This window comes from Empidonax traillii, unplaced genomic scaffold, assembly GCF_003031625.1.
Source record: "Empidonax traillii isolate 1590-97213 ecotype Southwest subspecies unplaced genomic scaffold, ASM303162v1 scaffold718:size422569, whole genome shotgun sequence".
NCBI classification, from domain to species: Eukaryota; Metazoa; Chordata; class Aves; order Passeriformes; family Tyrannidae; genus Empidonax; species Empidonax traillii.
The window spans coordinates 316,402-343,245 of NW_020955911.1; the positions used below are offsets into that span (position 1 = coordinate 316,402).

Consider the following 26,844-nt stretch of genomic DNA (forward strand, 5'->3'; position numbering starts at 1 on the left):
TAAATTTCCAGAGTTGTTGACTTGCAGAAATAATCTTCACAAATAAAACAAATACAGCTGACCCAGAGGCACCATCCTTAATTTGTAAACAGCTTGAAACAAAAACCTCAGGAATTTTCTCTTGCCCTTTTTTTTTTCCTTTTAATTTTGTCGATATTTGTTCATGGGCATTCATGAGGAGACCCCCCCTCAGTGGCCACTTCTCCATCTTTTAAAAGGAGGAGAGGTGGAAAAGAGAAACAAAAACACAATGAAAGGCTTAAACGAGGCTAATTACCCCCAGCAAGTGATGGAAATTAAAGCATCAGGGAACAACAAGTCTACAAAACCCTTTAAAAGGTGACAAAACCAGTGGTATGATGGATTTATGACATTTAAAGGGGGAGAGGGGAGAAGAAGTAAAAAGCCCTAAAAACCCTTTTGAAAAACAAGCCCACCAAGAATTTAGGATTTCAGCTCTCTAATCCCCCCTGGGCAAGATCTCAAATGGGTATTTGTGCAGCTTATTTTTAGATCTATTCCTTTCCCCTGATATATTTGATCACATGGCACTGGGGAATACATTCTATTCATTTTATATTCATTTTAGTCAAGTTGATATGACAATATCCTCTCCTGAATCTCAGGTTTTACCATTTGGCAGTCACCTTTGAAGTTATCCTTCAGTAATCCAAGATATCAGGTGTGGTTTAAACTTTTTCAGTGTGTAAATATATATATTATATATATATATGGAAAATGGTTGGGTTTGCAATACAAAGTGAATGAAAGGGCATTAAAAAGTGCAAGTACTGAGTTACTAAATTTGAATTTCCCTGGAAATTAGTTGTGCAGTACACACTTTTGTCCCCTTGTGAATTGGTTTTAATATAAAGTTTTAAGGCACATTGTGCATTAATTTAATGATGTCAAAGTTGCCTGAAAAGTCCAGTGGAATCGGCTGATTCTGTTCATCCCACGCTGCCCTGTCCAAGGACTGTTGCTGCACGTCTGCCAGAATGATCTTCATAAAACCTGATTTATCATTTCTGAAACAAATAATTTGCCCACAGAACTCCTAACAAGAAAGCCAAAATGCTGGTTTTTTAAAAAACTCAATACATTTAACCTTTGAAAATGCCTCTTCTAGTGCAGTTAAAATCGCTACCAATGTGAGAAACAACCCTCACGTGTGCAAATCTCAAAGGATCACCAAGCACCTGCAAGATTTATTTTGGTTTAAAACATGTACAAGTATTGCCTGTATCAAAACCTTCTGAACACCAAACACTCCACTGGGAAAAAACCACATAGTTTCACAGATCAACTTTAGTTAAAAATAATTACCAATCTGCTACACAGAGGGAGGGAACAAAGTCTGCCTATTTATCTTAAAAATCACCCCCTGAGTGAGTGACTCTGGATTTTTTTCGGTGAATTCCCAGCCCTCTGCCAGCACAGCAGAGTAGGGAAGACAAACCCATCTTTAGAACAGCTTTTCCCTCAAGAGTTTGAGAGGAAAGGCACAAACCCCAGACACAGAGGAGACCATAAGTTATTAAAGCACAAGTAAGTAGAGCAAAAATAATCCCAGCTCTGTGTCCTTCACAGCCAGGCTTTTGGTGGAATAAAAAATAAATTAAAAAAATCAAACTTTCAACACATTTTCTGGAAACAGAAGGTAGAAAATTCTGTCTGAGGCAAAGAACTGGGATCTCAGCAGCTTCAGGCTGCCCATCTGAATGATCCCCCACTCAGTGCTGAGCACGTGACTGAGAACAAACATGAAGGGTGGAGATAAAAAAAAAAAGGTGAGAGTATAAAAGACGCCCTGCCTCCTTTAAAAGATCACCTGACACTACTGTGGCATTTATAACCCAGAGAAACTCCAAATGATCAAACATTCGCTCTTTTTTTACAAGTGGGAAAGGAGAGCACAGGGAACAAAGGGTAGCAAAAATTAATCCTTAAAGCATCAGCTCACAACTCCTCAGAGCCCCACATTTTGAAGGACTACCAGGAGACCTCCCAGATGTGTTCCTGGCAAGATGTAACACCATCAGCAGTGCTCCCAGTCCCCTCTAAAGACACTGGCTGCTATCTTAGCATTCACTGTGACCTGCCTTTTATTAAAAAACAAGCTATTTTCCTGTGAAAATCCAGAAGTGTTTTATTATCATTTCAGACTCAGCTTTTCAGGTAAAAAACAACAGGGCCCAATGCCCTCATTAACAAGGGTTTGATTACTCTGAATGTTTTGAGATACATTTGTATCTGAAGACCAACCAGTAACAGTAAAGAGTGTGAGACACATGAAGACAGGCATGCCTTGCTATTTTGACTTTGTTTACACTTCAGAAGTGTTCAATGCACCATTTTCTGCATTTCTGTGCTGAATATCTTGGAGTGCCTCTAAAAATGTCAGCTCCAAAGGCAAAGCATCCAAGCAGTACCTGGTAGCCAAAGAGCACCCAAGCATTGATACACCACAACCAGTGAGTGTCCTGTCATAAAACCACTTCAGCTTCTCCTCAGTGACTTCTACAAGGAACTGGAGGGTTCTCATTAAAATTCCCTTCCTTTTCCTCACATTCATGTGTTTTAGGCACATTGATATGAAGCCTGAGGCCTTGGTTTTCCTTCCTTTTGATATACAGATTACGAGAATATTAATTCTGGGTAAATAGAACAGATTAATTACACGGTTTTCAGCAATCTGCAAACAGAACAGCAAGCCACGGAGTCACCTAAAGAAAGAACAGCTCCAGGATCTATTAAAACCCATCCAACCCAGTATCACAGCTCAGAACTCATCCCTTTACTCACATGATGATCCTCCTGTTGAGGAACCAGTATTTCCTCCTGTGCCTGTCGTATCCGATGGGCTCGTGGCGGATGTAGGGCTTGTTTTTTTGGATTTCGGCGACGCAGTCGGTCACCCCGGGCACCTTGTGTGCCACGCACACCTCACACTGCCACTCGTCCTCGGGCACCTCCTCCAGGGGGGGTTTGACGCACTCCAGGTGATAAACGGCCGAGCAGGTCTCACAGCACAGCAAATCCCCCAGTTTGTGACACACCCTACAGTGATCATCGTACTGAATGACCCCTTCGGACATTAACTCCTCCCGGGCAATGTTTGTGGTGAGGAACTGATCCACTAAGAACTGCAGGACTTTGATTTTATTCTCTACTGGTCCATAGGGATAGTCCTCTGTCTCTTGGTAAGGAAGAACATGATGGTATTCCTTGTCACTCTCACAATAAACCCGCAGGACCTCAGGCCACGTCATTCCATCTATGAAATACAAAGTGGAATTAACGCTATCTTTGAGGTCAGCAGGTCCAAAGGTAGTATTTGAAGTGTCTTCTTCACGTAAAACTGCTTTTAAAAGCACTATGTGCATCTCTGCCATAAGTGTGCACTGCTCTTGACTTACCAGAGCAGCACAGAAGTCCTCAAACCGAAAAGGAGAGAGGCGTAAAACAGTGCCAAAGTTCCTCAGTACCTCATAGATGGCAATGACATTCATGATATGCTCACTAGGCACCATTAAGTCCTCTGAGGATTTGGGAAATTCCAAGGGGGGGATGTCTTTCTCTTCCAGGATGGGAGAACGAGGACGATGCGCTCTTTGTCTTCTCCTACCTGCAATAAAAAAAAACAAACCACAGTCAGGATTTTGCTCCTCACGGGTCAGCGTGTTTAAACATCAGCGAGTGTCTCACACTCTGAACTATTGGAAATTAAGGATTCACAAGCTTCACAGTGACATAAGTGTGATAACAACACCTAGAAATGTAACTGCTGGAATCCCTTGCAAAGAAAGCCATTTCCCTCATAATTTAGACAATCTTCTCATTTTTTTTTTCTTCAGCATGATTGGTTTCAGTTTGAAGCAGCAAGCTCCAAACAACAGATATTTTGTACTAAAATATTGTAAGCTCTTCTCCTACCCAGCAAGAGATCCAGGAAAGCTCATTTCATGCCTTAGGACATCCATTTTAACCAGGTTAAATTGCAAAAGAGAACCTAAAGCACTTTGTCCACTGCTTTCTATCTAGGAGATTTCACCTGGATGGCTGCAAGCCACAAACAAACAAACAAAAAAATGTGACGTTTTATAAAAATGTCAAAGTTTCCTAATTTCTGAAAACAAACCAACCAACCAAACCAACCAACCCAAAAAATGCCCAACCCACTTTCATGCTTCAATAAAACAGGAGCTATATCCACAGAGTAAGAGGTAAAATCGTGGAAGGACAAAGCTTAACACAAAAAAGCTAAACTAAAGAGCTGTTTCACTACCTAAAAGACACTGAGCATAATTAATTCAGTCTCAGGTGCTAATTCAGATAAGAATTCCTTCTCTTTAATTCCATTATCCTCGATGCCAAGCAGGAGGACACACAAAAGAGGAAAGCTTTTGTACAGGACACTACCAGACAGGTGAAATATTTTAATCAGCTACCAAAATAACAAAGTATCCAGCAAAATGCAACTATTTAGCAGCTAATGGGTAAGTTTTAGGATGCACTCATTAAAATTACAACCCTTTTTAGAAAAAACAGCAACAACAAAAAACTTAATTTTAGACAATCTCATAAACCATCATCTTGGTTTAATGAAGATCTGCTAAGGCAGACCCTGTTGAACCTTAAACATTGTAATTAAAACTCTGATGCACTGAAAAGGGCAAAAAAAATGTTACCAGAAAGAAAAGCTCCCTTAAAGAAACACCTTGATTCATCAGAAATGATTCCAGAAGAAAAAGAAATCCATTGCTGAGCTGATATGGCAAAAGGACACCAAGATAAACTCTCCTTTTCTAACTTTAAAGGATTAAATCTTATGCAACAGGTTCCACACTCAAACAGTATAGATGGACTGCCAGATGTTTCCATGACAGAAGTAACGGGTCAACATCAGCTGAGGGTAAAAATAACTTGCCAAGTTTAGTGAAGTTGGAGTTGTGACTGTGGAAAATGAAAGAATGCTTCTGTGACTGTCTCCCAACATGCATTAACCAGTGGAAAATGTTTAATCATGGCAAACACACCAAGACACAGGAGTGTCCCAGCCAGGCCCAAAGCAAGAGCTCTCGAGATGAAACAGCTTTTCTATCCCCATGACCCAAAATCACAGATTGATTAAACCACCTGTGGTTTGTGCAAAAATCACACACTTCACCCAAATTCATCAGGGATGGTAAAGCCCCAGCGGTTTCAGACAAACTGCAGGGAAGAACCACTGCTGAAAGCAAATGTTCTTTGTTTCTTCTCAAGTGTTGAGATTTTTCCCCTCCAACAAAATTCTCCTTGTTCTATGCACAGTTTTCCCCCCTCTCATTAAAAAAACAGACTCCCAATACTGATACTCCCTTTGCTGATGTGTCTTTCCCAAGAGGTAACCACAGGTATGGAATCACAGAATTACTCTGCTTGGAAAAGACCTCCCAGATCAGCAACTGTCAACCCACCCACATTCACTACTAAAGCACGTCCTCAAGTGCCACATCCACTCATTCTCTGAACACTTCCAGGGCTGGTGACCCCACCACTTCCCTGGGCAGCTGTTCCAAGGCTTTACAACCCTTGCAGTGAAAAAGAAAAATGTCTTCATACCTAATCTGCACCTCCCCTGGTGCAGTTTGAGGCCACTGTATTTGTTACATCCAAAAAGAACCTTAAAACCAGGCATTCCTGTATGAAACCCTAACACTTCCTCTATTTGCAATCAGCTCATGCATTTCCACGTTTGCACAGACATCTCAAAAGTAATAATAAAGCCAATAGCTGCGACAGTAACAAACACATCCTGCAGTATAAAACACGAGCTCCCCTTGTCCACTGCTCTGGTTACACCTCCCAGTTGTAGCACATTTAAATGTTGTGCCTCTCAACACTCCCCAGCCACGCTGTAAATCACACCCCAATCATTTCTCTCTGCACACACTGAACTGCTTTGAAGAATTCTGAACTGCACATGAACTGGTTTCCAGAGCTAAAAAAGGAAAGTATTCAGAGCTGCAGAATGTCTTAGAAAGAAACTGTATTTTCCTTGAATGAGTTGGTGGCACAGTGTTTCAAATCCTTCTCTGCCGGCTTTTTCCTTTCCCATTTCACTTTCAATCCGTTATTAACACTTGCTGTACCCAGGTTGAACAGAATTTGCAGTTCAGAAGGGAACCACAGAGCGGGATTTGGAAATTCAGAAATCCCAAGCAATTGGCGCTTACACCTGTTCCTGCTCAATGCATCAACAGGGAGCTCAAGGAACACTCCAGACACCTTCAGAAAAACAACAAAGACCTGCCCCAAAGCCCAAACCACCCAACCCAAGCAGTGTAAGAATCTCCAGGGAAAAGGATGGATGTTCTCTGCCAAGGTGCTCAGAAATCCTGAAGCATCTCCAAGTGGCCACTGAACTGAGATTCAAAGTGCAGGTCACTGGAATATGAGACAATGATGTCAAAGTGCTACAGGTTCTTTTTTTGGAGCTGAAATGTTTGTGTTCTACTGGTTGGGTGGACAACCTTCTTTCTTCAGCGCTGGTTATCTGCATGAGCTCACACCCCACCCAGTTCACCCTGCTTGGAAGCACTTTCATTTCTGTAAAGGTTTTTGAAGATCACAGTCCATGTTTATCCAACTGTGTCTCAGAAACACACACACAAAAAAATCCCTCAAACCTTGAAAAATGCTTTCCTATCACAAATACACTCAACTTTTCAAGGACAATCTCCTTTTCCACAAGGCAAATTGTCCAGTGTTGGAATTTGACATTCACTGGCAGACACAAAAAAAACCCCAAACCCCAGCCCAGCAAAAAACTTGGGTTTCTTCATTTTGACTTTAAATTATTTTACAGATTTTAGGATTTGACAACAACTTTTTTTTTATTTTTTATTTTACTTGTCACTTGTCAAGGATTTTGGCCTCCACAGGGAATGTTTGTTTCAAGGGAAAATTGCAGTTTGTACTATTTTGCCTGGAAGAAAAACCACCAAGAGGATTCCAGAGCAGGTGTATGAGCAGGTTCCTTCTCTCAGCACCACCTGACTGAGCAGACTTTAAACTGAATCCACATCAACCTACTCTCAATTACAGAAATCTACCCTTGATTTACACACTCTGCAGCCTCCCAAAACGTACTCAAGTTGGATGACATGCAAACTGGATACTTTTAAGATGGTTTTTGCATATTAACTAAGTCTCTGAATCAAATTTCCCCTCCAAGTTTGAAGAAGCACAAAGGGAGAAAACGGCCACTCCTGCACCACTCAGATTCCACAGCTTTACTTGGAAGGATAAGTGGATTTTCCAATAGACTCCTCCTGCCACAAGCGGACTATTGACAGATCACCTTTAGTGTCTCAGCATCATATTTCTGTGCAGCACAAACTTCTTTTAACTGCCCTCCCTTCACCAGTTGTCTCCCAAAGTGCCAAAGCAGCTGCACTGGTTACCTGTCCCTACTTTGGAATTCTCTGGTTGAAGAGCTGCCTGTAATTAAGATTAAAGAGTAAACACTTTTATTCCCGTGGCACATTTAATTATAGATATTGATAATTACAGCCTACACTTACAATAATCTACTAAAATAATTTATGTGACAAATGTTGGAGCAAACACAGGAATAGTACTCGAAATAAAATGAAGTTACTGAATTAACAGTCTGAACACCTAGAACCAGAATTCAACCTATTTGGTTCAAATGTTGACCCTTCCAAAATTTAGCAGCAAAAGGGAGCTTGAAAGGACCAAAAGTGGTGGCTGCACTGGTATGACCTGAAAATAAACACTGGGCCCACCCTTTCTTGGTCTGAAAGCTCGAAACTGGTCTCTAAAAACTTTCCCTTCCCCATCATTTCTCAGAGCAGACCCCTCCTCTCCTACATTTTCCTTCCTCTTGGACACTCCTGAACTCCCTGGTTTGGTTTTAATCAACACACCCTCCTCGTCCCCTTTGCTTGCTTTGCCCCAGGGGCTGAACAGCCACACATCTTGTTGGATGGCACTGATGAAAATGCACAAGAGAAGGTTTTTTGGGTTTTTTTTCTTGCCTTTCCCAGCAGAATGCACAAACTGGAGAGAGCTGCCTGCTTGTCACAGCAATATCCAAGCTGGTTCCTTAATTAAAAGTCAACCCCTTGGGAGAACATTTGCTCAGCTTACACCAAAGAGGAAAAAGCAGTGAAATGAACTGAGTTTAACATAAAATAAGAATATATTATGAAAAGCAGTACTGAAATAGCAGAACCTAAATCTTTTCCTTGGGATGGGCCAGAATTAAAGGCTTTGACTTCTACAAATACACTTTTTTTCCCCCTTTGAAAAATGCCAACCTGATAATCAACATGTTTCTAATATTCACAAGTGCAACAGTCTCTTCCACAAAAAAACTTCTGAAGGAATATAAAATTGTGTTTGTGACTACTTGTAGGTGCAGCTCCAATTTGAGTTGCAACAATCACACCAAACTCAATTTATTTAGTTTTGCCTGGGAAAAAAAGTTAAAAAAATGCCAAACATAAACCAGATTAAACTTAATCTTCAACCAACATTAAAAATGAGACATTCCAAGCACCACAAAAGCTTTGGAAGTTGAAACACAAAGGGAAAAATAACTGGTTATGAGACTACACCCTGAGTGCACCCCTATCACACAAATCCTCACGTTAGGTTTGACTCCTGCCTTGCCCTGTACAAAACCACATCTTTATGTTCCTTTAAAACCTTAAAACTTTTGGCTGCTTTTTCTCTCAGTTTGTGCACCTGTCAGCAGTACATTTTTTAATTAAACCAGGGTTCTCCAGGGATTTTACATGAAGAATTTCATCCCCCACCATTGTGGCCACCAGCACGAGTCAAGAGGACGAACCCACCGTGTTCTGTGGCATCACCTGAACGTTTGGAGAATTAATGTTCTCCCACTGTCATCCTGAGAAGGACTCACAGGAACAGCCCCTTCGTGCTTGAAGCCAGGCAAAAAAAAAAACCCACCCAAAAATCCAGGTGGCACTGACGTGATGATTTTCAGGACCAATTTGACAATTTCTGAGGAATGACGCTGCTCAGTTGTAACTCATGTCAGAAGTTCCAGAGCCCTGAGAGCCAGCCCCAATCTAAAATCTACTTTTATTTAGTTCTATGCAAAAAAAAGATCAGTTATGGGATTTTACTGCAGATCTATGAAAAAAAAAGTTTGCACAATAAACTCATCAGCAGCCCATCAAATTATCCTCCCCTTTTGATAAGGGTGAGGTACCTGCAGCTCAGAGCTCCCCAGACAACCCAAGTGACAAACACCCTCTGCAGACAAACTGCCAATTTACAAGTCAATAGAGCAGGATCAGCCCCAGATTTACTGCTCTGGCCTTCCCAATTTCTTTGTTAGGATTCTCTCCTACATTTTCTATGACTGGCACAATGAGCCAGTGATCGTTCCCTCTCGAGTGCAAATCAAAGTGCAGATCACTGAGTGGTAAAATAAGAGCACATTGGGTTTAATTTACAGAGGGGGTACCCCAGGTAAGGTGTCTGGAGCCTGGTAAATCTGCTCTCCCTGCACAAAAAAGAGGCTGCATATCTTACTGTCCCATCTCAGTGTCTCCACTTCAGCAATTCCTCAAGAGCAGGAAAAAGGTTAAGGGGAAAAAAAATCACCACAGGCACACAAAATGCTGCTTTCCACCTACACTCTGTCACTTCGAAGGAAAAGGTGAAGTAACCAGTTAATGGCAGGAATGGTCAAGTCCTGCAGGTGCTCAGACTAATAAAATCCATTGAAAAGTATTATTTAATGTCTTTTAGGATAAGTATTTTGGCTCCCAACTCAAGCTCGTTGGACAGACTGATGAGGATGATCTCAGCCACAATCTAGATGTACAGCTCTTCCTAAAGCTAATTTTTCTGGGTTTTGAGGAAATAAAAGCAAGAAACAGAAAATGAAGGACTTCCAGGCACCTTGATTAAACCCTTCCCTTAAAATTCTGCAACAAATGGAAAATACCTGTGGTAACTACAGTGCAAGGGTGACAAACCTAAAGTAGAATTTAAAATGGCAACAGTGGTTAGTGATCCAAGATGTACAGGACACCTGTCCTAAGAGTACATCCACCTGCTGAGGATGCCCAGGGAGAAGAGACATCACACACACATAATCTGGGTGAAATTAGAAGTGTCATCTGCATTCACTGTCCCATTATTAAGCAATATATTAAAGGCATTTTACCTTTCCTAAGATTTTGCTGCTTTAAATACTTTAATAATAACAACAACATAGTAAAAAAGTATCCCCACATCCAAGTTCAAGATAAATCAAACTCACCATCAGAGCATAAAAACTGAGCCTTTCTTGGCTTGAGTCATTGCTCTGTGATCTTTTAATTCATTGTTCAATGGAAGTTTGGAAAGACTGCACAAAGAGTCCCCCATTTAAGTGGGATGTGATTTATGTGTAAAAGCTTGCTTGGCAGGGGAGTTTGACTGGGAGGGCAATTTTTCATATCCTGCTCTCAAAAAATAAACTCTCCAGTCCCTAAGACTGTATCCTGAGAGTGGCTGTAATGCAGGTTGCAAATGACTGAGGGAAGATTAAAGGAGAAGGGTTGTTCATCATCTGCTCTGGTAAAAAACTGCAGGATTCTGTCAGGAGAGAGTTTAACCCAAGGCAGGAGACACTCCAAGGCCTCCAGGAGCTCTGTCCCTGTCCCACAATTGGTCTGGTGTGAAGATAAAGATAGGAAAGGAAAAACCCCCAAATCCAAACACGGCTCTGGCTCAGGGGGCACCAAACAGCTCTGAGTCAAACAGCTCTGGAGCCCCTGCAGGAACGTTGAACTCTGACACATCTGGGATTGTAACTGCACTGCCACTGTCCCACACACACACACTGATGTTGGATGAACCTGTCAGTGCTGCTCTGGTGTCCAGCATCTCTCCCTGGATCGTGCCAAGACTGGCATTCCCAGCAGTGCCACCACACAGGGATTCGTCCAGGACAGGAACAGGCTGAGCTGAGCCAGTGAAAAGTTTGTATTTTCTTTGCAAAAGGGAACCAGAACGTCTGGGAGGGAGACTTTGAGGCAAACACTGAACTAATGGGAACCACCAGTAAATCACCAAAACATCAACATAGCTGTTTTAACTCCCAAAAACTCAGCAGGAAGGAAAAGCACCCAAGGGTGAAAATGCTGCCCCTTGCACTTGTCCTAAAGAAGTTTAACTGAAGTCATCCTGAGCAGGTGAGAAATAAACACACAAATGATCAAAATGGTTTCTGATACACCTAAATACCACATAAAACCTGTCTCTGCTTGTACAACAATGCACACAGAGCTGGCCTGGGATTTGCCAAAACACTGAGCACATTTCAAAGATTGCATCCACCCATTCCCTGCACGACTCCTTTGAAACCTGGATGCTCATGTGAAAAGTATTTTCCCGACCTAGCCAGTTCAAATCATAAATTTATTATTTCCCTGACATGAGCACAACCAAAAAAAGTAATAAAAATTAAAGTTGCCACAACTAAGCAGAAAATGAAGAGTTAAAAGTCAAGAGAGTGCTTTAAAGCTTTTTTCTACTGTGAAGCCAGACCTCAAGCTTTAAAGCCAAAAAATTATTCCAGAAATTTCAATTTGATTGCAGGACATCCCTGCAACAGGTAAACTAACTTCTTAAAAATTATCTCCAAATTAAATTCATTTAGCAAGGCGTGTATTTAGCTGGATTCATTTACATTCCTGAGCATATGGATACAGGTTAAAAAATATACAGACAAGCACACAAAGCCTTTTAAAGGACTATTATGAAGTCACAGAATGAGCTGATAGCCTGAACTCACCAAAATAAAAACAAATGACACATTTAGCAGCCTCCACTTCCTCCCTTTTAAGAAGTCATCACATAACTACTCGAAACTACATTCCTGTTTTCAATTAAGATGCAATGCATTTACACCAACAACCTGTTCCTTCCCCCTTACAAACTGGTCAAACACTCCTTCACCAGCAGTGTCTGCTGTTCTGGAGCCCAACTCACCACAGGTGCTTAACTCCTCTACTGGTTCAGAGACTTTTTAAAAAAAATGAAAAAAAAATCAAAGAATCTAAGCTTGAACTCCATTCTAGAACAAGTTCCAAAAAAGCCAAAGTGCTTAAGTTTAAATAAAAGAATTTTGGAAGCTTGAAACCTACACGGTTAATGAACCAATTAAGGACACACAGAAGAGCAGGCCTTAAAAAACTGTGCCCAAATTTGCCACTAGAATGAAAAAAAAAAAAAAGAAAAAATAACCACAATGATGTTTAACGAGTTGTAACCCCAGCACAAGTTTTAAAGGTTGCTGTATCTTAAGATAAACGCAGCATTTAAACCCAAGACTTTTGACTCGACCTCCACCTTTTAATCTTAGTGCTTAACTAAGACAAGGTTTACACCCTTGCAATGAGGCCCTGTGCACTTTTCCCTAAACTATAACAATGCAATCTCCATTTTGAACAATGCACCTCATTTCCCTCCTTGGAAAGCTACTTTTGTCTTAAAGCCAGTAAATGCTGGATCCAGTTATAGCTCTGATTCCAAGAGCCTGAAAATTGTCAGTGTTTCTGGGGTTTTCGTTTTTTGGTGTTTTTGTTGGTTTTTTTTTTAGGCCACTTCCAAGTTGCATGTGCCTCCTTTCCTTTCAACATCAAGTTACATTTGCAAGCATAAGCCATCTCTTCCTGTGTTTAATTGAAAGGACCTCTTTGCAAGGCGTGCCTGTCGCTTCCCCTGCTTTTAAATTTAAAGTGAAACGCTCCACGCACTTCTGACATCGCCTGCAACACGTTCTGGTGGGTCATTTCTGCAGGCACCACAATCCACGCGCGTTACTTGCAAAGCATCCCCCTTGTTACAGCCAGTCCTGCCCGCCCTCCTCCCTCCTCTCGATGCGTGTGTTTGCGAGCATCTTCTGATGCTCCCGCATCCGTGGGGTTGCCAGTGGTTATCTGCACCCCCCTGTCCCCGGGAGTGCTTGCAGAGATCCCTCACACCGCGCCTGGGAGCGCGGACTGGATTAGCAAACCCAGAGGGAGCGTGCGGGGGACCCCTCGACTTGTTTGAGTTCGCCCACGGGCTCTCTACCTGGGGTGCTGCTGTAGGTGCTGTGGCTCCTGAAGCTGCTCTCAGTGCAATAACTGGCGTCGTCCTCATCCTCCATCTCCTCGGGGTAGTCGGAGTCGTCGTCGTCCTCCTCCTCCATTATCTCCTCCTCCTCTTCCTCCTCGGAGTCCTGGTTATCCTCGGGGTCTCCCTCCTCCTCCTCCTCGGACACCATGCTCTCCTCCTCCTCCTCGCTCTCATGATCGTCGTACACCACTTTGCTGATGCTCCTCCTGGACGAGGCAGCCCTGCCTTGGCTGTTGCAGCTGCCTCCTGCGCCTCCTCCTCCTCCCCCTGCTCCTGCCGCCCCGGCCCTGCCCCTGCCCTTACCGCCGCTGCCTCCCCCACCGGGGGTGCCGCCGCCGCCGCCCGCCTTCCTCTTGCCGCCCCCCCTGGGCGAGGCGGCGGCGGCGGGCGGCGAGGCCTGGGCAGCGCCGGCTCCCTTCTGCTTGGGCCCCGCCGTCTCCGCCTGGGCCGCGGCCGCCCACCTGCCGCGGCTGCTGCCGCGCTGCCGGGAGCGCAGCCCGCCGATGGGGCCCGCCGGGGCCGGGGCGCTCGCCGGAGCGGCGGCCGCCGCCGGCTGCTGCTGCTTGGGCGGCCTCCCGCGCCGGCCCCGCATCGCTGGGCGCTGGCCGAGGGAAGGGGGAAGGGAGGCGGCGGAGGGGGGGGGGGGGGGGGGGGGGGGGGGGGGGGGGGGGGGGGGGGGGGGGGGGGGGGGGGGGGGGGGGGTTGGGGGTGGAAAGGGCGGCTCGGGAGGGCGCTCGGAAGTCCGGACAGGCGGCTACGGGGAGGGCTCGGCGCCCCGCTCGGGCGCGGGGCCGGGCCGGGGGGGGGCCGGGCCGGGAGGGCCGCGGCTCAGCGCGAATCGCCGGCGCCCCGCTCCGGATCGCCGCCGGCCGCCATCTTGTTTCCCCGCCTGCGCCTCGGCCGCTCGCGCTGACTGGGGGAAGCGGCACCAGGCCCCGAGCGCGCTCACGTGACCGCCCGCGCGCGCCGCGCGCCGCCGCCGCCGCCAGGGGGCGCGCCCGGAGAGGCTGAGGGGGAAGCGCTGAGGGACGGGGAGAGAACAGCGACACAGCGGGACACAGCGGGACACAGCGGGACACACCGGGACACACCGGGACACGGCGGGACTCACCGGGACATAGCGGGACCTACTGGGACCCACAGGGACCGGCAGTGACCCCCGGCACTCACACAGACCCCAGCAGCGCCACCGACCCCCGGCACCGAGTGCACCTGACACTGCTCGCTAAATCCTCACCCACTAAACCCTTCTTACAGCTCACCCTTACGGAGCCAGTCAGTGTAAGGCACAGACTGAGATCGCATATGGACCCACCATCAGCATTTTCATCCTTCTACTCTGTGTCCACAGTTCACTGGATCACTACATCATCTATTTCGTACTTGCCATTTGCCAGAGCCCCCAGCGGACTAAAAAATCCACAGTTGCACTGTTGGGTTTCCAACAGCATCACTTGGATTCAAGGTATCGGTTTCAGTACAAACTGAAAGCTGGCCCAAGGCACGCAAACAACTTGCTTTTCTTACAACCAGCCTTCTTGTCATTGCTAAAGCGACACAGCTCTGGGATTCCAGAGAGCCTGAAGCTTTATCCTTGGCAAATCAGTCCATTCACATGTTCATCTTCTCTCAGTCCCTTGCTTATGCTTCTGAGCAAGGTAAACCCCAACACTGGCACACAAGCGTGGCAGCTCCGTGTCCAATGTGTCATTTCCATTCTTCCAGAGTTGTTTTTGGAGTGCCTTTTGTTCATAAACTTGTTGCTCAAGCCGAGCACCTCATTAAACCCACAAACCTGCAAGTGTGCAGCAATGGCAGCAGGCCTTAGCCCAGTTTGCACTCTCACATCCAGCTTTTTACCTGCACCTCTCTCATTGTGGCAGCTGCACAGGATGAACCTTGGTCTAAACACGCTATGAGACACGCACAGCAACAATGTTGCCCAACCCCATTTACACCTTTAGACTCAACTTGCATTCTGAACCTTCCAAAGTTACCTTTAGATTGCTTATGTCAGGCTAATTTTTGCAACCTCTTACAAGATTGCAAAGGGTCGTGGTAACTCTTGGAACACATGAATGCACAGATACACGTTTTGAGGGGTTATTTCACTATCTCCCTTTTTGTCATCTTGGAAAAACCATCTGTGCATTCTGCCCTCTGTACACTGAGAATCCACCAAAGGTGCATCTACTGCAGTAATCACACAGCCTGCAGCACTGAGAGCATCACCATCCCTGAAACACCGCGCATTCTGTGTACCTGGAGCAGATCAAAGGTGCTCAGCAACATTTGCTTTTGAGCTGTGAATCACAATACCTTGTCTCTTCATCCCCTCTCTTATTTAGCAGTTGGTGATGTAGGAGTGCTCGCTGAGCAGGACATAAATAATTTTATAGGTGGAGAAATGGATGCAGGGAGAGGTACATTAACTTCCAGGGTCAGGACTATAAATTAGTCCTTTCCAGCACACTGCTCAGTACAGAGAAATCAACCCTAACCCCTTCACCTCCTCACATCCACTCAGAATAGAACATATTGATTAGGAACCTGCAGTTCCTTTGTGCTGGTATGGTTAAATGAGCATATTTATTGCTGAATTGAGTATAGCAGGAAGAGAAATTTCTGGGTGGAGGCCCTACCTTGCCTCCATGCTCAGGAGAGATGGAGAAAAAGCCTTTCACAGGGCACTTGGGAGAAGATGAACAGCCCAGTTGTTCCAAACTGTTGTCTGTACTTTTCATCAGAAGCACAATTCAACAGGTGCTTATACCTGTAAAACCCTTCATTAAATGTTTTCATAAAACTTCATCACTTTTTATTTTCAAGAGAGTCAAACCCAATCTAAAACTCTGATATATTTGAAGTGGTACAGATGGGGTTAAATAAGTTGAGGTGTTCATTAGTTGAAAAAGTACTTGGAGAAAACAAACTGATGTAGGTAAGAATGTTCTTATTTTTAATTCTGAGTTTTCTTTTTCAGAAAATGGAAAACAACTGCTACCAGTGCCAAGAAGTCCCCCTCTATATGAATCTTCAGCTGCCATTGCAGTGGGTTTTTAAAAAAATTTACTTTTATATACATTTGGTACTGACAAACAGTATAAACACAACTGGAACAACTTCCAAGGTGTCTTAAGGCTCTTTCCACGTTACACAGCCCAAGTCCAGCAAGTGCCCCCAGCACTTCTGCCACGACCACCTCGTGTTTGGCCAAGAACCAGGTGGTATTTTAGGATGTTCCTATGATAAAGGATCAAAATTCGACAGGAAAATATAAGCAAGCACCCAGCTTCTCATCCAGTCAAAAAGAGAGCTTTTAATACACCACTTTCAAACTTCCAACCCCCACGTAGCTACAGAGTAACTGGGCTCCTCCTATGTAGAAAACAGCTTTTCACATCCCCAATATGGAGTGCTAATATATCCCTGTCAGCAAAGGAATCAATACAAAATAAATGTGTTAATTGTGAATTTCCAATTCAGATGATTTCCAGCACTTCAATAGAATAGGTCTGAGAGTCTCTCAGGTGGTTGAGTCTTTGCAATTCCCTCAAACTTCCTTCAATCTTGTTGAGTTCAGAGTAGAACCTCACCTAAAAAACCAGAAAACATAGACATTTATAGTAAAACACATTTTAATTCTTTTCATGCACCATCATCCTGTGGAACTCTCTGTGGCTCTGCACAGTTACAGATATTTAAACCAAACAAACACAGCAGCTTCTGAAATCACAATGAGACAGAAGCAACTGCCACTTCCTGCTCAGGAAGGAGCACACAGAGGAGGACAGGCATTATTTAATTCACTGCATCATTTGCTGCTGTTTGCTTCCACCCACATTCTAAACCCAAATGAAAAGGAAATAATCATCCCAGAAGGTGCCACTTACTTGGGCTCTCACAAACTTATGCAGCTTTGACAGCAACTGTCTTGCTTCTGGCAGTATCACCATGACTGTGAAATGAGCATCAAGTAACAGGCACATCCAATCCATGATCTGAAGACAAAAAAAAAAGAAAAGAACACTTGCACTTCACACTCTGCAAATGACACAGATTCTGCTTTAAAAGCTCAGCTCTGAAACGTTCATTTCTAATGCAAAACGCAGGGGTTCATTTTTTACAGCAGTAATTTGGGTTTTCATTGTTGCAGCGTTACATCTGGCAACACAGGTTGTATTAACAGACAATACTTTCTAAAAGGAGTGTAGATGTCAGCTGATTTCAGATATTCACAACTGCTCACCAACTTCCACGGCACAGAAAGAGAAGGAAACACAACTCTTAGAGTGAATTTCTCACCTGGTTTATAGTGGGAGAGCGAACTCCAGGAAGAGTGGTATTCACTTTTTCACTGCATTTCACGTACAGGTAATACAAATACCTGAGGAACAGCTAAAAATAGAGAAGTCAGAACATTTTTAAAGGGCAAACCTTGAACAGACTGAGGGGTTTTGTCCTGCTCAGAGTAACACTCATGAAGATTTCTTTTTCTTTTGTTTTTTAAAGCAACACAGATATCTGCATGTTACACATTAAAAACAAGCTTTATGGTTCTCTTACACCATCCAGAGCACGATGTTTGAAAAGTCTCAGCAATATTCAGTGTAAATTACAGTCAGAGGTAATCACTGTTCCAGTGCAATGTCACTCAGACACAGCCCTTTCTAGGAACTTTCCTAAAAACTGTATCAACATCAACAATCTTCCTCCCACTTTCACTTTCAGTACCCCAAAATAAATTGCTAACGGTCAGAATAAGGTCAATAAGGAGATGTGGCAGTGCTGAGATGGTTTTTCTGAAGTCATTGGAAAGCCACAGTCATTTGCAGGTGTACCACAGGTACATGCAGTTCTTGAAGGCATCGTTCAGGTTTTGAGGAACAGGGGAGTTTGGTGGGGTTTTTTCCTTCAACTGAGATGTTCTGGGAAGATCTTAATCTGTATTGCATTTGACATTACACAGAGTGTACAGTTTGGTTCTCATATTTTCTAGATTTCTGCTCCTGATGGAACTGATCAAACCCTGTTCTTTTCTTAAAAAGCATCTAAATAAACAAAAGCACCACTACTTGCTAACAAAATATGAACAGCATTTTCCAAGTAGGCTGGGTCATAAAGAGGGTTTCTTACTTATGTTCTAAAATAAGCAAGAACTACAAAAATCATTTAAATTTCCATACATACGTGGAAAAACACGACATTCCTTAACATTAAATCTTCTTAGGCCCCTTCATTTAATTTTGGTGCAATAATTTGTTATTCAGACTCCAGTAAGAGCGGTGAGTTTCTCACATACAATTGAAAACCCCTCTTTTCTTTCTCTCCCCCCAAAATAACACAGCTTTTCCCACTTTTCAAAGCCCACATACTTACAATAGCTTGTTGAGCTGGGAGGTTTTTCAGGTGAGGCAAGAGAAACGTTTCACTGTAAGCTGAATGGAGAACAGCATTTCTGGGCAGAGCTATTATTAAGGGAATAAAACTGCAGGAAAAATGGCATTTCTACAAAGCAGAGTGAATTCTAAATATTTCTGCAGGTTCTTTGAGACAAGTGCTACTTGAATCATCCTTATTTCTGTCACAAAATACAGTCACCAACTAAAACATCATACCTTGACCAGTTGTGTTCACTGCAAGGATGCAACTGGCTCATGTGCTTCAACAGGCAAACATCCAAATCCCTGATACCATTTTCTCTTGAACAGAGAACACTTTTGCAGTAATGTATATTTACATTGGTGTAGATGCGTTCTAAGAGTTATGTATTTTATATATGTAGCTCGTTACGTTTTTGTAATGTTTTGATACACATTTTCTATTTATATAACTCAAAGTGAAAGAATCAGGTGAGATGTTAGAAGGAATTCTACTCTGTGAGGGTGGGGTTGCCCAGAGAAGCTGTGGCTGCCCCATCCCTGGAAGTGTCCAAGGCCAGGTTGGACGGGGTTTGGAGCAACCTGGGCTGGTGGGAGGTGTCCATGCCCAGGGCAGGGGGTGGCACTGGATGAGCTTTAAGATCCCTTCCAACCCAAACTATTAAATGATTCCACATCCCAAATGATGTTTCTACTGAGTAAGAACTTCTCTCATCCAAAACTTTCAGCAGCAACAGAAGATGTGTCAAAGAGAACCATCCACAGCACACACAGTGCACTGGCTTTGCTTCACCACACAGAGGATACAACAGTGCTGCCCTCTGAGGTGAGATGGGACAGGATTCCCCATCGCTCCTGGAACGGCCTTCCCTTGGGATTTTGGCATCATCACACATGTCCTCATCCAGCTCTGCATTGAAACCATTTTCTACAATTTCAGTCTTAACTTCCTTGCTGTTGAACTCCACATCGATGTAGCAGATGACGGAGTCCAGATCCACGTCTGTCCCTCGAAGGTAGGTGTCACCGACACTGCAGAACAAAGAGCCCCACATGGAAGACTTTTAATCAGTAGCTTTGAAAATCAGCAATGCCATCAACCCACCAGCAGTGCACACTCTTTGAAGCTTACCATGAAAGTAAAAACTCATATTGAAAGTTGGTGAAGAAGAAAAGAAGTGATTTCAAGTTACCTTAAAAATGCCTTCAAGCAAGCATAGGTCATTTCTTCAGGGATATCTGGAAACTTTTGTAAGCAGATTTGTAAGAGATAGAAATCTCTTTTCTCCAATGCAACAGCCATTAAATCTGGACATAAACTGTAAAAATAAGCAATTAATAGGTAGCACAGTTCACACCCACTGAGAACTACACTGACAACCAAGGCAGTGGCACTAATCTTGCTCCCCCAGCTGGATTTTTATGTAAAACATCATCAGAAAATAAGCAACTTTAACAGTAAATTCTGATAATGCAGGAATGCTTTATAAAGAAAGGGATTTCTACTTTTTAAATTTTATTTTTAAAGACTACTCCCTACAGATTAAAAAGAGCAGAGTCACTCCTTACCTGTAGGACAAGTCTCGGGTTTCCACTATCTGCAGCAGGAAATTCTGAGGGTAGTACCTGGGGTTTGCTTTACATCTGTTGGTCAGGGCAGTGACCACACTGCCAATGGCAGCCTGTAAATCTGGTGTCTGTGCTCTTGACATCAGCTGTCTCAGTTCATTTTCCAACACGTTTGTAGGAGCGTCCTGGAACAGACAAATATTGTGCAACTCAGAAACACAAGGCCCAGGTTTGAGAACTGTCCTGGGACCCATCAGACCATTCCCAAGGTGTTCAGCCACAGGTACATTCACACAGGAGGGGAAACTTAACCTACCACAACACCTGCAGCGTGTCCCAGAAAGGCACTAAACAGCTTATTCCTGCATTTGCAGTGCATCTCTCAGTTTTCAGAACTCAGCTGTTACAAGCCCTGCACTGTACAGGTCTCAAACACCCTCCTTATGACAAGGCTGAATTTCATCAAGCCCAAATTCTGTTCTTGCACAATTAATAACATCCTTAACTCACCTGTTCAAGGCAGCTTTGTCAACCTGATGTGTGCAAGAGGACATGGAAAAAGATAACAGCTGAAGAGACACCTGGGATATTCTGAGTGTCTAAATGCTACTTGAGAACATTTGATTTACTTACTTTGAGATTTAGTAAGAGCTGCCCAACTGAGAAGTTCTCTGGCTGTACTTTGGCAACACCACTCCTTCTTGACCTTAACTGTGGCAAAGAAAACCAAACAGTTACTCTCCAGTGACTGTTCATTTAAGGATTTCAGGCAAGACAATCAGGAACTTCACATGTCAACTCACTGCACAGACACAACGAGTAACCCCAATCCCAGGAAGAGTGTTGGAAACAACGAGCAATACAAGGTCAAAGCTCCTTCTGCTACAACAACCTAAAAGGACAATTATCAGCATGGGGAAGAGCAAGACAAACAAAAACCTCCCCTGAGCCTGATGCCAACTCACATTCATCCTGGACTCAGCTTTTGGAGCCACAGACTCCTGGGGCTGAAAGGGAACCACCCGCTCCTCGTTTCCCAGGGTATCCCAGTTCACAAAGGCAGACACTCCTGGGAACACACAAATGGAACCACGTGAAGGCAACAATTAGAGCACGTTCACTAAAGTAGGAATATTGCATTAACTTCTTGTGCTAAGAGACACTTTCTGAAATATAATCCAAGTGATTTTATGCCAAGTAAGTGGCCAGTTTTATCTCAGCACTGTGCTTTTTCTCAGACTGTTTCTTCATTTTGCCTCTGGGAGGAAAAGAAGTTATTATACAATTTATTCTGAGTGTTACCTGCAAGAACATTCCACCAGTGCAATGTTCAATGAAAACCACTATGACAGTACAATTTCAAACTGCAGTTCCCATTCTGAGGTTTGGTGTTGCTCTATCTAATCACAAACTCTTTGAAAACACATTTTAGGAAAGAGCACTTCCTTTGGCTTTCAGTATTCAGCACCAGCATTCCACCAGTATTTTCAGTAATTTCCCAGTATCTGAATGACAACCCAGGTTAAGGGAAGCCACAATAAATTCAAATATTTGTGTGCTTTGGTGTTCCCAGCAGCAGTGAATTTAACAGCCAGGAACACAATACAGGGTTAGGTAACTTCAAGCTGTTTAGAATCAACTGATTTTTATAGGATTGCATTAAAATAACTTTTACACAAATTTAGAAGTCCTTCTTTTACAAGATTTTTTCACTGTAATTATATATTAAAAAAAAAAAAAATCTTACCAGGGGTTTTACTGTCCTTGAGCTTTCCCACAGCAGCTGCCAGGGATGATGTTTCACACTTGTACAGAATCACAGTCAGCACTTTCCCATGAGTTAAAAAAAATTTTTCCTCATAACACCACAACTGCAAAATATTAAAATATTAAAATGTACCATTAATGAGATGAGCAGAGAAGTGCATTCTGCACCAGCTGATGGGGAACTGCTTACTGTAAAATTCAGCTAAAAGGCAGTGACCAGATTATTTTAAATTACTTTCAGTAGGTTTGACACTTGTTAGCAGACCTTCATTGCCATTTGGTTTTAAACACAGAAATTAGAAGTTTTCTGTGGGGTTTTTACAGAGATGTCTTAAAGCACAGTGGCTGCTCTGAGGCATTAAGTCCACTGATAATTTTACCTTTCAGGTTCTCTCTTGTGCAATATTAAGACAAAACCAGGCAGCTGTTCCAGCTCACTGGTGCATTTATTACTGAGGTGTTGTTTTACTTGACACCTCAGGGTGTTCAGGGAGATCATAGAATCATTTGGGCCATCACCTGCTAATTGTCTGAACAGAACAACTGGCTGGGTTTTGTATTTAATTAATGATTTCATTTGCACCAAACCAGCAGAAGTGAGAAGGTACTAAATTAACCAAAGAAACTGCCAAAAGACACCAGTCTCATGCTAAATATTCCAACAGAAATAACCCACTGACTGGACAATACTAATTTTGCTTCAGGAGGCGGCCCCCAGTGCTCCTCAGCAGACTCTGCAGCCCCACACCCCCCTCCCTGCTGCCAAACACACAAAACCTGGGGACAAACCCAGCCTGAACTGACCTGGCCACTGGTTCCCAGGGGCAGCTCCTTCGAGGTTTGCAAGGTCTGAAATTTTGTATTCCATATGGTCAGGCACTCTAAGGAAAAGAGACAGGAGTTACAAACCCCAAATGCTACATTTGCCTTTGCTACTTTCAGTAACAAACACCCCAGGCAACAGCAATAACTGTTTCAAAAGTATCCAGCAGTAGGAATTGTGTCACTGAGGTCAGAGCTCAAGGTCTAAGGATGAGCTGGTTTTCCAGTGAACAGCTTTAAACAAGAGGGGCAGCCCAATTTTCCCGCCTTGTGCTTTGCCTCAGAAAATTTCAGATTTTCCAGTTACCTTTGGGTTCTTTACCAGGTGCAGCCAAACTGCCCAGCACTGCCACGTGGTCTTTATCCACGACTACCAAACATGATCCTTTCAGAACACTTCCAGACACTGAAAGGTTTAGTAGCAGTGACTTGGGCAAAATTTGTTCTTTCTCTTCAGCATCTTGGTGCAGAGGAACCAGAACCTGGTACACAGAGTTGTTGGAATCTGTCCAAAAAAAAAAAAAAAGCGATTACTCTTTTATCATCTGCCCTTGTGGAAGAACTATTTGATACAATATGGCAAAGGTACGTCTAAAAATAACAAAATCCAGTGAATGCTAAAGGAAGAAATCACACAGGATATTAAAGGACAAACTGTGATGCAAAGCAGCGAAACAAAGCATGAGATCTACAAGGTACAAGTGATAACAGCTGGGAACAGTGAAAGTACCAGGAAGGTTTAATTACCACTTCTAAAAATATGAAACAGCCATTCATAAATATCAACATTTCATATCCTTTCATACAAATCTTTGCTTCACTATCACACCCTGTTAGAAAATGGAACTTACACAAGCACAGAAGTGTGATAGTTTGGTTCTTCAGATATGCTGTGAAACTCAGTGGTTCGGATGATTCCTGTGGTTCCAGCCTGTATTTGTGCACACTATCCACCTTGGGTTTCTGCACATAGACAAAGAAGTCCCCATCCTGAAACAAAAAATAATGTGTTCCTTTAATTTACACAAAGAAGAGAGAACAGAAATTCGGATATTAGTACTGCTTAACTTGGAATGTTACGGAAAATTAGGAATTTGTGGTACATAAAGAAAATTCTAATTTGATGTAACAAATGGGTTCATGGAAAGAATCATTTGAATAAAGATAGATTCATGTATAATTCAAAAACTATAAATTCTACTAAACAAGATCTTCACAATGAGCAAAGAAGAGTCTCACAATGCCTACTGAGTTTCCTCTTAATTGTTCTCTGAAGTTTTAAGAGCCAAGCCCTAAAAGCAATACAGCTTCCCTTTAACTGCTGCATTGATTAAATCAGGATAAGGATTTCACCAGAAGCTCTTAAAATCAAATGAAACAGCTGATGGACTTTGAAAAAAGTATTAATATCTGCTGCTAGGAAAGTTTTTAAAAAGGAAAAGTATTTGACTCACTTTCTCAGTAGCAAAAACTACGACAGGCTGCTGACTTTCCATAAAAGCTCCACTCCACCTAAAACCAGAAAACTGCATGAGCATGTTCCAAATTCGAGATTAATACCTGAAGTCAGACCTCTATTCTTCAGGCAGCTTCTTATTTTTAGGATACTTATATAAATAATTCTAAGATTTGAAAAACGATGTGCCCCGAGATCTCGGCCTTCGATTTCTCCCCATCCCCCTCAACAAGGGAACAACCTCCATCACCACGGGCAGCTCCTCCGAGCAAGAAGTGTCCCAGTTCATCACTCACCAGATGGCTTCATCTGAGAGAACGTTTTCAATCTCTTGTTGTGGGGCTTCCAAAAGCACATCCAGAGTTCGGACACCCCCTCCCCTGAACAGCACCAGGGGCCCTCCCTCGGGCAGGGAGTGTATCCTGTGCACATCTGCTGAGAGCTGCAAGAACCCAAATAAACCTGTGTTCTTCACTCCATCACCTTGAAAGGCAAGTGCTTTAGTCACTTTTTAAAAGTTCTTCCAATAAACTTCTAAGAGACGAATGATGAACCTTCAGGATTCCCCCCCAACGGAGATCTGCAGTTGCTGGTTTGCTGAAACGCTTTCAATAATGCAAATCACTGCCCAGCAAAAGGCCAGAACAGTGTCCTGAGGAGCATCACATTCCTGAATCGCATCAGAAAACCCACAACTGAGGGTCAGGAGTTCACCCCAAGTACTGCTTAACACATCCATCAGCAGCACACGAAGATCTGTATTTGAATGCAATTCACCACCTTTAAAGAAAGGCCTCAGAAATGTTGGCCTTGGAATACCAATCGTTTAAAGAGCAATATTCTGATGATAAAGTCAGTCCAACTGGATTCCTTGCAATACTCCACAACATCAGGGAGCACAAGTTAAAACTGGTCAGCTAAATTTGACCAATACTATGAAAATCAGAGCATCTCAGCCCTCCACCAGGGTCCAAAACATTCCCATAGAAGCAAACACAAGGAAGAGACTTACTGTTGCTTTAAAGGCCTTGTCCAAGTTAATGTCTTCATCCTTCCATATCCTCAAAACCTTCAAGAGAAGCATCATTTTTAAGGCCAATAAAACAGACTTCTGAACACCCAAAATATCAGCAAATTGCACCAGGAGGGAAATACACACAAAGCATCCACGGGGATTTGAGTGGGAACTGCCCCGGGGGGTTGGTTTGTGGGGGAAGAAGCAACTGCCAACTTCCCCCTGCCCTCCCTCAGAGGACCCCCCATCCCCTTTTCTCCCCTAAAGGGTAAGGGCTCTCACCTTGCCATCGTGAACAGCGATGTACTCGTGAGTCTCAAAGTTGCACACGACAGGACAGGTGAGGACCTGCCCGTGTTTCACTGACCAACAGCCCAGGGGCTTCTGATCCGAGATCTGGGGGAGTCAGAACAAAGACACTGTCACTCAAATGTAACACAGGTGACCCTGGGGACTTTTCTCACCCCAGAAAAGAAACGCAAGGCAGCAACATCTAGTGTGAATGAGAACAGTAAAATATGGGAACTCCAAGGCTGCTCTGAGGGCACTCAACCCCCTCTGCTCACTCCAGACCTACCCTGGGTGTATTTATAACACAGTTCTGTTCTCACATTTGGTCTTGGCAGTGGGGATGAACAACCCAAAGGGGACAGTATCATCAATCCACTCAGATTACAGAATGGTTGGAAAGCTGATCTCATTCCACCCCCTCCATGGGCAGGGACACCTTCCACCAGCCCAGGTTGCTCCAAGCCCTGTCCAACCCGGCCTTGGACACTTCCAGGGATGGGGCAGCCACAGCTTCTCTGGGCAGCCTGTGCCAGGCCCTGCCCACCCTCACAGAGTAGAATTCCTTCCTAATATCCCATCTAACCCTGCCCTCTCTCAGTTGGAAATCTTTCCCCCTTGTCCCAAACCCACGGATGTGAAAGCCAATTACGGAGAGAAACTCAAATATCTGCCTCCTTTTCTTATTACAGTCACTGAAATAATTTACACACACCAATACACATTTTCAGTTCCAAGCACTGCAAACTAAAGCCTTTCTCCCGCAGCCGCCAGCCCGGCACCGACACCGCGCCGAGCGCCCGGAGCTCCGCGGGCCCTGCGGGAGCGGCCCTAGCCGCGGCTCGGGAGGTGATTGCTGCGATGGGAAACGGGGAGAACATCGGCAAAGCGAGGAATGACCTGAACAACGGCGCACAGGGACGGGGGCGGCGGGTCAGGCCGGGACGGAGGGAGGGAACGAAGGGGGGGAATGAGGGAGGGAGCGCGGCCCGGGCCCTGCGCGGGGTCCTCGCCGGCCGGGGCCGCCCCCCGGGGAGGCGCGGGGGTACCTTGAAGAGCGTGGCGGCGCGGCCGCGCTCGGTGAGCAGCACGAGGTCGGGGCCCGGGCCCGGCTCGAGGCTCATGCTGGGGCCGCCGCCCGGGCCGGGCCCGCGCAGCGTGAAGCCCTCACACAGCGCCGCCATCTTGGCCCGGCCGCCTCTCGCGAGACGCGCGGCGTGACCCGGCGGGGGCGGGGCCGGCGGGAGGGGCCGCGGCTGAGCGCGGCTGAGGCACCGCCCGCCTGCCCCTTCCCTCAGCGGGCGGGGAGGCTCCGCAGGGGCACAGGGTGCAGGGGCACGGTGTAGCTGTTGTAAATGCCATAAAATCAATCGCTGCTCTCAGAACGC

General features: G+C 44.4%; 2 protein-coding genes across 9 annotated transcripts in view; both read right to left on the bottom strand.

Moving 5' to 3' along the window:
• BPTF (bromodomain PHD finger transcription factor) overlaps positions 1-13,982 on the bottom strand; it is a 48,138-nt gene extending 34,156 nt beyond the window's left edge. For 5 of the 8 annotated variants that reach the window (XM_027900333.1, XM_027900336.1, XM_027900335.1 and 2 more), the window contains exons 1-2: positions 13,114-13,306; positions 2,806-3,628 (exon numbers count right to left, since the gene is read on the bottom strand). In XM_027900333.1, the coding sequence (XP_027756134.1) occupies positions 2,806-3,628; positions 13,114-13,306 (1,016 nt within the window). Of the gene's footprint in view, positions 1-2,805; positions 3,629-13,113; positions 13,789-13,853 lie in introns of those variants that run through there. The other 3 variants (XM_027900330.1, XM_027900338.1, XM_027900337.1) reach the window with 3 other exon arrangements.
• A 2,471-nt stretch (positions 13,983-16,453) lies between these two features.
• NOL11 (nucleolar protein 11) lies at positions 16,454-26,640 on the bottom strand. The gene is made up of 18 exons (XM_027900327.1): positions 26,506-26,640; positions 25,451-25,564; positions 25,166-25,222; positions 24,450-24,595; positions 24,152-24,209; positions 23,549-23,687; positions 23,005-23,202; positions 22,680-22,756; positions 21,856-21,979; positions 21,074-21,177; positions 20,742-20,819; positions 20,109-20,293; positions 19,733-19,858; positions 19,347-19,571; positions 18,538-18,616; positions 17,464-17,556; positions 17,052-17,159; positions 16,454-16,754 (listed from the first exon to the last, which is right to left on the bottom strand). The coding sequence occupies exons 1-18, from the start codon at positions 26,638-26,640 to the stop codon at positions 16,641-16,643; spliced, it is 2,160 nt and encodes a 719-aa protein (XP_027756128.1). The 3' UTR covers positions 16,454-16,640.
• Between the last annotated feature and the right edge of the window lie 204 nt (positions 26,641-26,844).

Coding starts and splice junctions, on each gene's coding strand:
- NOL11 (XM_027900327.1), bottom strand. CDS start 26,640: ATGGCGGCGCTGTGTGAGGGCTTCACGCTGCGCGGGCCCGGCCCGGGC. Junction 24,596..25,165: donor ACAAGGCCTTTAAAGCAACA/GTAAGTCTCTTC, acceptor GGGTTCTTGCAG/CTCTCAGCAGATGTGCACAG. Junction 23,203..23,548: donor TATCACACTTCTGTGCTTGT/GTAAGTTCCATT, acceptor TTTTTTGGACAG/ATTCCAACAACTCTGTGTAC.